This window comes from Podospora pseudoanserina, chromosome 4, assembly GCF_035222485.1.
Source record: "Podospora pseudoanserina strain CBS 124.78 chromosome 4, whole genome shotgun sequence".
NCBI lineage: Eukaryota > Fungi > Ascomycota > Sordariomycetes > Sordariales > Podosporaceae > Podospora > Podospora pseudoanserina.
In genome coordinates, this window is record NC_085923.1 from 100 (window position 1) to 13141 (window position 13042).

Below are 13042 nucleotides of genomic sequence, written 5' to 3' on the forward strand. Positions count from 1 at the left end.
AACGCTGCCTGGGATCGCGAGGTTGTATCCTTCGAGTCTCAAGGCGGGTAGCCAAAAGTCGTGGAGAATGGTGTTTGATCAGGTAGATGATGAGAGAGGTGAGCCCTTTGATGAGGAAGCTGTTTACCCTGACGCCCGGTGCGTGAATTGGGGTACCATGGATAGGTTTACTTATGACTTTGCGGGGTTGGAGGAATTTGTCATGACGGTTGGGAAAGATGGTGCGGCAAAATCACTGAGTCCGGTGGGCTTCGGGGTTTCACTCGCCAAACAGGGGTACATGTAAACCATTTCATTATCAGAGGTTTTCACAACTGAGCGGTCAACAGGGTAGCGTAATGTCTAATTTAATGTTTCAGTCCATGACATCTTTCTCCTTTAACAAATAAGATTCATTCAGCGCTGCGCAACTATGAATAAACATTAGGTACATAGGTAGCTACCTGGCAAAAAAAAAATGAATGTGATGGTAGGAATCCTGCGGGCATATAGCAACTGACCAAGATCAGTAGCATTCAAACACGTGACAGCGCAGAAGTGTCACGTCCAATCCTGTTGTTGTTCACGGACGACCTCCAAATCCACGGGCGCCAAAACCCCCACCATATCCTCCATATGCTCCATACCCTCCGTATCCTCCCAAACCACGGGCACCAAACCCTCCATAACCGCCATATCCTCCATATCCCCCAATGCCACGCACTCCAAACCCATATCCTCCATAACCACCATAGCCATATCCAGGGTACCCGATTCCCCGGACGCCAAATCCGCCATATCCATATCCCCCAGGATACCCAAGTCCATAGCTGAGGTAAGGGATAGCGGTTGGTCCAATAGGTCCCGGGGGTCCCGGGGGTCCGACGACGCCCACCCCGGGAGCACCCACTGGCCCAGGGGGTCCAGGGATGCCAGGACCGCCGGGAGGACCAACAGGACCAGGAGCACCAGGTAGACCAGGAGGACCAACGGGACCGGGACCGCCAGGGAGACCGGGAGGACCGACGGGACCGGGACCGCCAGGGAGACCGGGAGGACCGACGGGACCGGGACCGCCAGGAAGGCCAGGAGGACCTACTGGACCGGGACCGCCAGGCATTCCAGGAGGTCCTGGAGGACCAATAGTGGAGATTCCTGGCGGTCCAGGAGGTCCAGGTGGTCCTGGTGGTCCAGGAACGACAACCTCCCCGCACGTGGTGCACGGACTGCTCTGAATAACTTCTGGAACGGCGGCGACTTGGACACCACCGCACCCGCTACCTGTGCAGCCACCACATCCGCCACCACCGCACCGTTCTTCGAGAAGAGCCCGCTCTTCTATAGTAGCTCCCTCCTCATTAGGAGCGCGTTGTTCCAGATGTTCCAGATAAGCGTTTTGTTGTTCCAAGGCAGAACGATCCTCAACAGGAAGTGGTGCTGGGACCGCCAGGGCCAGAGGGAGAGCCCATGCTAAAAGGAGGGATGTATTGGGTCTCATTTCTTGTTATTTTTTTTTGTTATGAGATGTTGTTCTTTTCGTTCGTTTGCAGTGAGAGGAGATTAGGAAAAAGCAGTGTGGGTGCCAGCGGTGCGGCGGGATGATGCAGCCGGCTGCGATAGGAATTGGATGTGGACAAGAAAACAGTTCGATATTGAGATATAAGAAAATCCAGCCGTTAATGATGGTGAGGTGGCTTTTGCCAGCAAAAGTGCAAGTTGGAAACTGTTTGCTGGGCGTGACAAAGTTCGAGGAGAAGCATGAAGGCATGAGCAATGTTAAGTACTGCCACCTATTCAATATCTCCCCCAGAACCTTGCATACAATTGGATGCATGCTCTCATCAGCCAGATCCCTTTACACAAGCATCAGCATCATTTGATATCATTTCAAGCGTCATCAATAGTTCTTGACCAAACGCAATGCAGACGGGCGAATGATCGTTGTGCACAGCGTGTCGAACCGCAGGTTACATGACGGGTGACCATGCTTGCAAATCTCGACAGTTGCTATTCTCGCACTGCGGTATGGTCTCTCTCGTCTTGCAGTCAGGCGGCACTCTGACGTTCCGCACAGATATATGTGATGCGAATTGCGTTGGCCTACAGGCACATGGGCTCGTAAACGACTGCAGCCGGTTTCTGAGCACCCAAAGCGTAGGCCGTGCTAAACCTGCAAGACATGCAATGCATAACATCGGCTGAACTTTTCCATCCACTTTGATGTAGATCTCGATTGCTTCAAGAGATGAACGTGAAATAGACTTTTGTCGTCCCAGCATTGAATGGGGGTTAAACGAACCTGTGGCTTTGGTTGAGGATACTTAGGTAGGTACCCTACTTTAGACCCCTGGACCCCTAACCCCTTGAATCCCTACACCCACCTCACAAAGCCGAAATAAAGTGAAATAGGATTTTGTGGTTCCATATACCCCTACCCAACACCAGAAGGTGCCTAGATACTCTTCTTGACATCCAAACAGGGCCACATCATTGGTAGCTCCCCTTGCCAGCCTAGTGCCAGCCCTTTTCATGTTTATCGTCAAAATGTTGTAGAATCACGAAAATTACACTGCATGAGAGATAGAGCAGGCAGGTGGCCCATCGCTTGGGGAGCATCCATCATCTGATGCCCGGATCACTTCATCCGAGTCCTGGACCAGAAGGTGCACTTGGCTCATCTGTAGGACAATCTATCCCAGATAGTGCCACGGCATTGGGCCCAGGCCGTTACAGCAGTCGTCGCACATATAAAACGCGGGATTAATGCCGGATATGCGGCCATGTGTCACTCACTCTATGTAGAGCTGTTGATTTGTGGGCAACTGCCGGGCTTGGCGGCGGATAGATAGATTACCTGCCCTTTCTGGCCCATGACGCCAAATGGACCTGTGATATCGTGTAAACGGGAACACGCGGTGAACTACCTATGCTTGCCTTGGTAGGTACTCGAGTTCCTGCAATGTTCCCAGGTATAAGAATGCCAAGAGGAGACCACATGGTTGCCCACATGAGCTTCTCCTTGGCTACATCGATCCAGCTGGGCTACATCAATCTCTGAGCTGTCACGTCAAGCTGGTTGCGGTACCAAAAAGTCTTGTGACTGCTATAAATTTTTCCTGGCGTCCAGTGTATACCTTATACGTCCTTATCATCGCCACATTTGTCGCACACACGGACGGGACGCACACCACGCGCGATGCTGACACCAAAGAAGACACTTGCTGTCATGGCAATCTTTGCTGCCATCGCGGCAGCGAAGGAGCTTCCGGTGAATCTGGAGCTCAAGGCCGAGCTCTATGACAGTGGTATCCGCCACGAGCAAATCATGGCTCTCAAAAATGTCAGTTTCTGTCCTTATCAATAAATACGAACATCCCCTAACACAAGTCTAAGCGTGTCTGGAGTGAGTTCGAAGCCCAAGGTGCCTACGACTCCCGCCAGTACAAAAAGTTTTCCGTCAAAAAGGCCAGCGACTTCTACGCCTGCACCAACGGCTTTGCGACCTACATCCCCAACGACTCACGCTACAGGTTCAGGTGCAAGGAGCTCGACTTGTACGACTTCAAGACCCATGCCGAGCTAGGGAGCACTCAAGGTAGGGGGGCCGGATCATGGGGTTGGACCTCCCCTGACGGAAGAGAATTCGTCGCCATTGCCCAGTTGGACGGGACCTCGTTTGCCGAGGTAACCAAGCAAGGCAAGCTGGTGTACCTTGGTCGTCTCCCACAATACATCACTGCTGAACCGTCTTTGTGGAGAGAGATCAAGGGGTACAAGAGTTACATTGTTATTGGTAGCGAGGCGGAGAAACACGGAGTCCAGATATTCGACTTGGCCAAGTTGCTAACCGTTGACCCGGCAAGTCCCGTGGTCTTCTCCAACCAGAAGGACCTGGCAGGATGGTGGGGAGATGCCTTGCCTATTGGGCGATCGCATAATGTCTTGACCAACGAGGAGCTGAACTACGGTGTGGCTGTGGGATTCCAGCCCAGGAACTCGACATACAAGGCAGGGTTGTTGTTCTTCGACCTGACGGACCCTGCAAACCCAACCACACTTGGTGGGTCTGGTGCGGACGGCTATGTGCACGATGCCCAGTGCTTGGTGTATCGTGGTCCGGATGAGAAGCATGTTGGCAAAGATATCTGCTATGGGTATAATGAGGATGCGTTGACGATGTGAGTGTTTTGCCAAGTCTCGCACGGTTGGGAGGATCCTGACAGATCACTAGCTACGACGTAACCGACAAGAAGAACATCACCATCATATCCACCACCTCCTACGAAGGCGCCAGCTATACCCACCAGGGATGGGTCTTGGACACCCAGTGGCAACAATATATCATTGCTGACGATGAATACGACGAAGTCGACGCACGCGGTCCTGCACGTGAAGGCTACCCCGTCTCGTACATCTGGGACATCAGCTCGCTCGAGAAACCGAAGCAGACGGGACACTACAAGCATCTGAGAAAGGGAATCGACCATAACCAGTTTGTCAAAGATGGCTTCTCGTACCAGAGCAATTACGCCCTTGGCATCAGCGTGCTGGATTTAAGGTCTGTGCCAAGAGATCCCACCGGCAAAGGAATCAAGGAGGTGGCATACTTTGACACATACCCCGAGGACGATCACCTTCCCGGTGGTGGAAATGTCACATTCACTGGCACCTGGAGTCACTACCCCTTCTTGCCTAGCGGGTTCATTGTCATCAACACCATGGACCGTGGTGCATTTGTAGTGAAGAAGTCCAAGGGAGCGGCGTGGTAAAAGGTTTTGGTAGGTGTTGTTCGGTTACTAGGAAATCTTCTATCAGGGATATTCTGGAAGAACATGGTGAATATCTAGATGGCACAGATAGATTCATGAGGTACAAGTTGTAAATTGCTAGCCAGTGTCTTGTCCCAAAGTTGTACCTGTTACATAACTACCCACTCTACCCTCCATGCTGTTCTTTTTTATCGCCCCCCCTTCTTCTCGCTTTCCCGCCGAGAAAAAGTCAAACGTCCAACGCCATCCAACTCCCTCGACCCAGTCATCTCAGACAACATCTCGGGATAACACCCCCCTAAGCCCAAGTCGATCGCTTGCAACACCGGTTTGCACCCTTGGAAAACCACGCGACCGTCATCCACATGCTATGTCCAATGTTCCTGTAACAGCTGTTCAAGTCGCCGCTTGTTTTCCGCTGTCACCGCCAGCCGGTAACCGAGCACCCATTTCCATAGCGCGGTCCCGCGAAGCACGGGTCTTTTTGGAAGCCACGGTCGGACACAGCGATAATATGGCAGTCGTGGGCGATGGTGCTGGTCGGTTCTTGTGGCTCCTGTGTTGAGGGTAAAGATTGCAGGAAAATGACTCGGGACGTAAAGAAGGCTCTCTAGTGCTTGGACATGGAGGCGAGAGCCAGTCTAGAGGGAAGGTTGGCCGCTTACATACATGTACCACTCAGCCCATTGACTTGCATGTCTGGCATCTTGACAATTTCATCGGCTGCAAAGCCGTGCTACGAAGACCGAACCGACAAGGTCCACCCAAATATGAGGCAAGTATGCCGAATTGGGGCTGAGGCACATCGATTTCTTCTCGCTTGTTCCAGGATTCAAAATGGTGAGCTCGGTTGTATTACGCAACTTAGGTATGCTGGGAGCCGCGTAAGTATCATTCCAAATCACCTCTAAAAGTGAGAATGCTGCCAGATTGAGAGAGTATATCAACTTGGTACCTATTGTTGGAAATCCCTCCATAGAAAAACATCAACGTAAGCAATAGCCTCCTCTTTGAGTAGTGCTGACAGCTTCCTCTGATGGCCGAGCCCTGGTCCTTGCTGTGTGAGCTGAATAGGCTGTTAGAACACAAGTAGGTGGTAGAATCATGACAAGGCCTGTACCCACCATGTTAGTGAGGTTATTGCGGTTGCCTGATGTGGTTGTGCTTGCCTTGCCAGGGAACCGCAATTGCATCAAAACATGTCAGAGCGATATCTTCATCACTCGCAGTAAGACTATAATGAGATGGCTGATGAGTATTGCTATATCGGCACTGTGTTATTTTTTTTCTTCCATCCATATCCTGTCATTTAGTCATTGACCATCCCAGCCCAGTTGAGTTTCTTTTACATGAAGCTGTTAATAATCGTCACAGCCGTCGTGTACACCATCCCCACCAAGCCCAGTACCACCATGGCAAGATCTCCAAGTTTGGCAGCCTTGGTTTCAGCCGCCCCCTTGTAGTGAAGCCAGGCTGGGTAGACGTAGACGAGCGGAACGCAAGCCGCACTCCCGATAAGTGCGACAAACTTGTCAAGATTTCCTGTTCCCAGCACCGAGATGACTCCACAAAGGCAAACCATGGCGAAGCGGAACCCGTTCTTGATCCACTTTGTCTTCAAACTCTTCTTGCCTGACTTGCGTCCAAAGATCTTGGTTTCGAGGATTCTGAGCGCGGGAAACAGCTGAACCGGCGTGCCGACCAGAATGGCAACCGAGTACAGGAACTGAATCGCGTTGACAAGCTTTGAATCTTGGGGAAAGTTGTTGATGATTTCGATCTGAGTGTCCAGACCAAAGGTGGCATAGCACAGGGCACCGACGCTTGTGAAAACGATAGTGATGATCAACATCACAACGCCCAGCAACCATTCGAACTTTTCCGGCCTGGCCATGCTCGACTGAATGGGCAAAATCAGGCCGATCCCTTCAAATGTGAAAATGGCCGACCCAACCATCATGGTGTACCTATCCGGGTTGAACATGACCACGCCCTTGTCCATCCCTCCCATATCCACCAAACTCGTGATATCATACCAATAAATGTAGGTAACCCCAACCAGGATACACGCGTCCGCCAGCAATGCCGCAGGTCCCAGCTTGGAAATATTCCTGATCCAACTCAAAGGTACCAAAATCACCAACTGCAGCGCGATTAGTCCAGCCGTTGTGAAGCTCCGACTATCCTTCATCACCGCCTCGAAGAATGTCAACAAATTCTCCGCCACAAACACAATGCCCGCGCATACAAACCCCAACTGACTCAGCGCGATACTCGCCAAAATCAGGCCCCTCATCCTGCCCCCGGCAACGGCATACCCAATCTCGCCATAGCCCCCCCTATACCTCTCCTTCAGCTCCAGGAGCAGGTGAAACGCCCACATCGAAATCGCCGACACCCCCACCATGGCCAAGCTGCTAAATAGCAAGCCACCATTGCTAAAGGCCTTGGGCAAGAACATGATCCCCGTCCCGACAAACGCCTTGAGCAGAGTAAAAAAAGTCTTGGTCATGCCGGCTCCCTCCCTCCCTTCTGCCTCTCCTTCTCTTTCCCGTTGCCTTTGCCGCTCCCTCGTCGTTGTCAAAAGCGGCCTCCTCTCCCCATCTTCATCTTCCGACTCGGACTCCACCGCCTCTTCGTCGCTGTCCTCCAAGTCCTCACCCGCAAAGTGCCCGTACAAATTCAAAAACTCGACAAAGTTTCGCGTGATCGGCATTCGGGCAGCATAGAAGTCATTTGGTTTGGCATTTCTTCTTTTCTGGAGGAGATAGGCCCGGCGGAACCCACCCGGCGCTAACTGGTCGCCCACGCTGAGGCCTTCCTCGGCGGCGAGGGAGCGGCGGTATTCTCGGGGGTTGTGAAAAGTGTTTGCGCGCCGGTGTACCGAGCCGGATCTGATCTGAGAGGTACCACCGGGACCGCCTTCGGATGCGGCGAGGCGGAAAAGCTCACGGTGGATGTCGCCGCCTTGGAGTTTGAGGGAGGATTCGGCGGCGGTCGAGTGGTTTTTTGTCGTGTTGGCGGTGCTGTTAGAGCGAGAGGTGGTGGCCAAGGCCGGTTTGGACTTGGGCGCGGGGAGGGTAGCGTCGAATTCGGCAGTGAAGCCGGTCGGCAGATGCTCTGCCACGACCTGGGCTTGCACATCGGCCTCGGGGAGAAGATGCTCTCTGTTGGACTTTGCCGACGAGGACGATGTCGAGCGTTGATTGCCGGCCGAGGAGACGGAAGCGGCACGGTTTACGGACATGGTGACGTCTCGGTCATTCGGTCGTTATTTAGTCGTTCGCATATCGTCGCGGAGGCCCGCTCTGTGGTACTTTTTGGTTGCCAGGTTGAACAGAGGCAAAAAAACCGAACCATTCTCAAGAAGGCGGGCACGTGGCGGGTACCTACGGCTCACAGCACGGCATGCAAAACAAACGTCAGGGATCTGGGGGTCTCCAACTTCAATGATGTCACCAAAAGATGTTCGAGAAGCCCGCCACAGGTCCATGTGCCCAACATTGCCCCCTATAAGTTTCAGATTAGGTATCAGCAAGATATTGGGCAAAGTAGTACACTATGTACTCGAATCGCCAGGGGCGCTATTCTTCATTGGTATCACAATCGGACTGCGCGTGGCGCTGCCCTGATTTATTTTCCCCCTTTTCCAGTGTTGGTAGGTGTGGACTAAAGTTGCACAGTGTTGCCGTTCCCACCCCCCGGTCACACAACCAGTGATCGAGGCTATCCAGTAGCTCGATTTATCCGTCGCGTAGTTTTCGGGTATCACCGTACAAGATCACTGTTGTTGCACAAGCTTCTGAATGGCCTCAATCTGCGCCAGCACCGAGGAGCTGCTCGTGCCACCGTACGTGTTCCTTCTCTCAACACTCTTCTCAAAGTCGAATACATCAGCAACGTCAGCCTCGAACAAGGGCGAGATCTGCTTGAAGTCGTCGAGGGGAAGCTTGGAGATGGCCACGCCAGCCTCCTCACCCCTGCGGACGATGGCACCGGCGATGTGGTGAGTCTGTCTGAAAGGCACACCCTTGCGGACGAGGTAGTCAGCCACATCGGTGGCGAGCATGTCGTCGGTGAGGGCAGCCTTCATCTTTTCAGGGTAGACCTTGAGGGTGGCAAGTACGCCCTGCATGATCCGCAGGCATGTGGAAACGGTCTTGATGCAGTCAATCATGGGCTCGACAGATTCCTGGAGATCCTTGTTGTAAGAGGTGGGAAGAGACTTGAGGGAGGCAAGGAAACCGGAAGCCTAGTGTGGTCCCATCAGCATTCTTCTTGGGATGAAAACCAGTTGGAAAAGCCTACCTGTCCCATAACTCTGCCAGCCTTACCACGGATGAGCTCCAAGCTGTCGGGGTTCTTCTTCTGGGGCATCAGACTGCTGCCAGTGCTGTAGGCATCGGCGACTTGAACAAAGCCAAATTCGGCCGTGGAGAAGAGGATCAGATCCTCGCTGAGGCGGGAGAGATGGGCCATCAACAAACTCGCCCACTGGAGAATGTCCACGACGAAGTCTCGGTCGGCGACACAGGCCAAGCTGTTTGGGTGGACCGAGGCGAAGCCGAGGTCCTTGGCCATAAACTCACGGTCAATGCCAAAGGGGTTGCCGGCGAGGGCGCCGACACCCAGAGGGCAGGCAGATGTCCTCTCCTGCACACCCTTCAGGCGGTTGAGATCGCCAATGAGGAAGGTGGCGTGTGACAGGAGCCAGTGGGAGAAGCGCACTGGTTGGGCGCGCTGGAGATGAGTGTATCCTGGCATCAGGACGGGGAGGTACTCCTTGGCCTGCGCGGCCGTGGTCGCGAGGACATCCTTGAGGATAGCAGCAAGCTGGTCGAGCTGTTCGCCGGCCCAGAGACGCATGTCAACACCGACCTGCTCGTTTCGGGAGCGGCCAGTGTGCAGCTTGCCAGCAGCCTTGCCAATGATCTCGCCCAGGCGGCGCTCATTGGCCGTGTGGATATCCTCGTCTGACTTGACATCGATAACGAACTTGCCCTCGGCCCACTCCTTCTCGACCTGCTGGAGGCCGTTGACGATTTCGCCGAGCTCCTCGTCGGAGAGGATGTTGAGCTTGTGGAGGGCCTTGGCATAGGTGATGGAGCCGTGGATATCGGCCTTGTAGAGCACCCTGTCAAAGGAAAGGGACTCGTTGAACTGGAACATCAAGTCGTCGATGGCCTCTATTTGTTCGAATGGTGTTAAGCGCGCAAACAACACAATGGCGAGACAATGACAGGTCAATGGGCTTACCGGTAAATCTGCCACCCCAGAGGAGCGTGGGGGTCTGTGTGGGAGCCATGGTGTGCGCTGTGTGTTGTCTGGTGATGTTGTTCACAACTGGAGCTCTTTGTCGCAAGTAAATCGTCGCACCAGGAACCTGAAAGCTGGAATGATTCACACCTGGAAAAATGCGGTGGGGTCTGCCCCGAGCGATAAGCACTGATCGCGGGGAACAACCCACAGCGCATGCAGCTAGGGGTCTGTGCTCCACGTGATGATAAGGCAAGGTAGTAAGCCGCGATGTGAGCGTTGCACTGCAACCTGATCTCGCTGGGCTTCTTGGGAAGTTGGAGTTGTGATGCTGAAATCTTGTTGTTTGTTCGGGGTTTCCCTTGGACCTACGGAACTCTTATCGCAGCCTTGTGGTCGAGCTGAGCTCATCGCCATGTCCACTGATGAGCTAGGGGCAGCTTGAGCGTCACTTGCTTGGCAGCTGTCCGTGGGGGCACTGGGGGTTGCTGGTCCTGACATCCCATGACCCGTCTAAGTCAAAAATGAATCCCAAGGGTATTTATGATCTAAAACAGCATCCGTATCACCTCATCTGTGTTGTTCCTCAGACTGCCGTGGTTCCATCCCGACTTGCCCACGACCATCACACATCCCTTGACAGCTTCCACCGTTCGCTTGGACAGTTCAAAGTCAACAGCCAGATCATCTTGATACGCCATTGCTCTGACTGGCACTGTGTTCTCCTTCAACCGGTTCAAGTCGTACAATGGCTCCCAATCTGCCTTGCTCGCTACCAAATCATTTGCATACCTGAACTCCTCGGGCATCAAACAGGGGAGCACCATCTCACCCGAAAAGTAGAGCCTCTGGCCTTCCGCAGCATGTTTCCCCTGAAGCCACCCATTGTATTCCCGATGCCTCTTCCCAACCCTCTGGGCCGACCACTCCGACGCCGTATCTCCATTATTGCAATAAATCGCCTCGTGCAAGACCCCGTACAACGGCCTTGAATGCAGCTTGAACCCCTCCAGCTTTGAAAACTCTTTCAAGACTTCCTGCGACGGGACGAGCGCATTATTCCTCACCAACTGTCCATGCAGCTGGCCCACAAAGTCATGCACCGCCTCCAGTCCAGAGTCGCCTCCAATAAACTTCCTCCCCAAGGTCAGAAACGTCTGAGCTGTCAGCTTTCTCTTCGATCCATCCGGCAATTCATACGCTGCCCCCCTCGACAAAAGGGTGTTGTATACCTCCCTCACCAAGACCTCATCTTCAGGGTAACGCTGGTAGTACCTCTGATTCGACCTCCTTATCCCGCTATACAACGCCTCATAAACTTCGTCCGGACTCCCAATCGTCACCGGCGCCAGTCCGGCCGTCAAATACACCTCTGCCAGCGACCCAGGGAGAAACGACAGGTAGGTCAATGCCACCCAACCACCGTATGACTGTCCCATCAAGGTCCATTTTAATCCATCTCCGCCATTGCCGTTCGTGGATGAGAACGGGTATAAGTGCTCCTCTAGACACAACCTCACGGCTTCTAGGTCCCTCACAATATTGTCTTGTCGAAACAACGATAAATAACCGGCCGCCCCAGCAAAATCCTTCGTGTCATTGTAGGTCTTGACAGTCGCGCTGTCAATCTTGCTACTCTGCCCTGTACCCCTATAGTCGGCGTACAGAACGACATACCCCTTCTCAATCAACGTCCTGTTCAACGCTGGCGATCGATCATGCGGGTTCTTATCCCCTGGTCCGCCGCAAAGGAACACCAAAATAGGACTGGCACGACACGCGGGGACCCAGCTGTCGAATCTGTCCCGCTCGTGGGTGTCGTATACGAGCTCAGCGTGAATATTGATTTGTCGGCCCGAGGGCTTGTGGTGCTCAAGCGGGACGGTAAAGTGGACGGTCCTGATTTTGAACTCCTTATCCGGATTCACACAGGGGCGTGGGAACTGGACGATAGAGGCGGGTCGGATGTTTCTCCATGACGGGCGATTTCCCTCGGCTTCTGCTCCAATGTAGGGCATTGCCAACCGTGGTTCAAGTTTCGTCCCTGGCTCAATGCTGTCAGAAAGGGAAATCCCCGAGTCACTATAATCGTCAGGGGACAATGGCGCCTTGATTAGAGAAAGCGAATGCTTTATCTGATAGTCCTCTTCGGACTGGGAGCTGCCGCCATCAGAAAGAATGTCGACGCTGCTACCGCTGTATTCCGGATTCAAACTGGACCGTTGAGGCGACGGTGAAGGTGATGATGTAAACGGCTCGTTTGGTGTAAGTGTCGGCCTCCACCACCTCCAACGGCCCTTATAACGTCCCCTTCTGCCTTCCTTATTTACCATCCTCTTGTCCCCATCTTTGTCTGATTCCTCCTCGTGTGGTAAATTCCTGTGGAATTTCATGGTGATGGTCAAAGAAATGAGTCCCCAAACTCGGTATATAGTGGGGATCCCAACTCTAGTAGCGGGTTGTTGGTAATAAAGGTAGATGGATGGAATAATGTGGGTTTGGTCAACAAAGAGTGTTGGTCAACAGGTGTATGTACTCTAAGAGGGTCAAATGCCAAAAAGATGTTCGAGTTGGACTTGGTGCTCCCCAATAACACCACAAAAGTACCAAATATCACATGGGGTGAACAAGGTCAAACGACACCATCGTGACGATGGCTTCTGGTGTAGTCTTGTACTCTCAGCCTCGAGCCTTGTATCACCACTTTTTGCCCCGAGGAGAAGTTCTCTCGTTGGCGCTACCTCACCGTGCATTGTGCCGTTGTTGCGAGGATGGTGGTAAGACGGCGGCTAGCACCACTCACGCACCCACACCCACACCCCTACCTAGCTGACGACCCCGGGGTTGAGTGGGATGGGTGGATGGGACCATCCACATCACCAACTTCGAGGCAGGGGCTCCATTTCTTTTGGCCCGATTCAACAGCACGGAACAGACCGGGGGGCCGGGGTGGACCCAACTGTCGGGACGCCTCTGCCTCGCGCGTTCGGGTGTTGGTGGTGGGATACCGAGTAAGCCGGGGTTTAGCATGTATACTA

General features: G+C 53.4%; 5 protein-coding genes across 5 annotated transcripts; 1 reads left to right on the forward strand and 4 right to left on the reverse strand.

Annotated features, from left to right (window-relative positions):
* Nucleotides 1-540: 540 nt before the first annotated feature.
* On the reverse strand, nucleotides 541-1477 carry QC764_400105 (uncharacterized protein; the record flags this gene model as incomplete). The annotated part of the gene is made up of 2 exons (XM_062946269.1): nucleotides 541-888; nucleotides 971-1477. The coding sequence occupies 2 exons, from the start codon at nucleotides 1475-1477 to the stop codon at nucleotides 541-543; spliced, it is 855 nt and encodes a 284-aa protein (XP_062799841.1).
* A 1466-nt stretch (nucleotides 1478-2943) lies between these two features.
* On the forward strand, nucleotides 2944-4748 carry QC764_400110 (uncharacterized protein; the record flags this gene model as incomplete). Its single annotated transcript, XM_062946270.1, has 3 exons — nucleotides 2944-3319; nucleotides 3373-4157; nucleotides 4211-4748. Exons 1-3 carry the CDS (start codon nucleotides 3176-3178, stop codon nucleotides 4746-4748), a joined length of 1467 nt encoding a protein of 488 aa, XP_062799842.1. The 5' UTR covers nucleotides 2944-3175.
* A 1345-nt stretch (nucleotides 4749-6093) lies between these two features.
* Nucleotides 6094-7995, reverse strand: QC764_400120 (uncharacterized protein; the record flags this gene model as incomplete). Its single annotated transcript, XM_062946271.1, has 1 exon — nucleotides 6094-7995. The coding sequence occupies one exon, from the start codon at nucleotides 7993-7995 to the stop codon at nucleotides 6094-6096; it is 1902 nt and encodes a 633-aa protein (XP_062799843.1).
* Nucleotides 7996-8529: 534 nt separating this feature from the next.
* On the reverse strand, nucleotides 8530-10053 carry ARG4 (argininosuccinate lyase; the record flags this gene model as incomplete). Its single annotated transcript, XM_062946272.1, has 3 exons — nucleotides 8530-9000; nucleotides 9057-9934; nucleotides 10005-10053. The coding sequence occupies 3 exons, from the start codon at nucleotides 10051-10053 to the stop codon at nucleotides 8530-8532; spliced, it is 1398 nt and encodes a 465-aa protein (XP_062799844.1).
* Nucleotides 10054-10552: 499 nt separating this feature from the next.
* On the reverse strand, nucleotides 10553-12397 carry QC764_400140 (uncharacterized protein; the record flags this gene model as incomplete). The annotated part of the gene is made up of 1 exon (XM_062946273.1): nucleotides 10553-12397. The coding sequence occupies one exon, from the start codon at nucleotides 12395-12397 to the stop codon at nucleotides 10553-10555; it is 1845 nt and encodes a 614-aa protein (XP_062799845.1).
* Nucleotides 12398-13042: the final 645 nt, after the last annotated feature.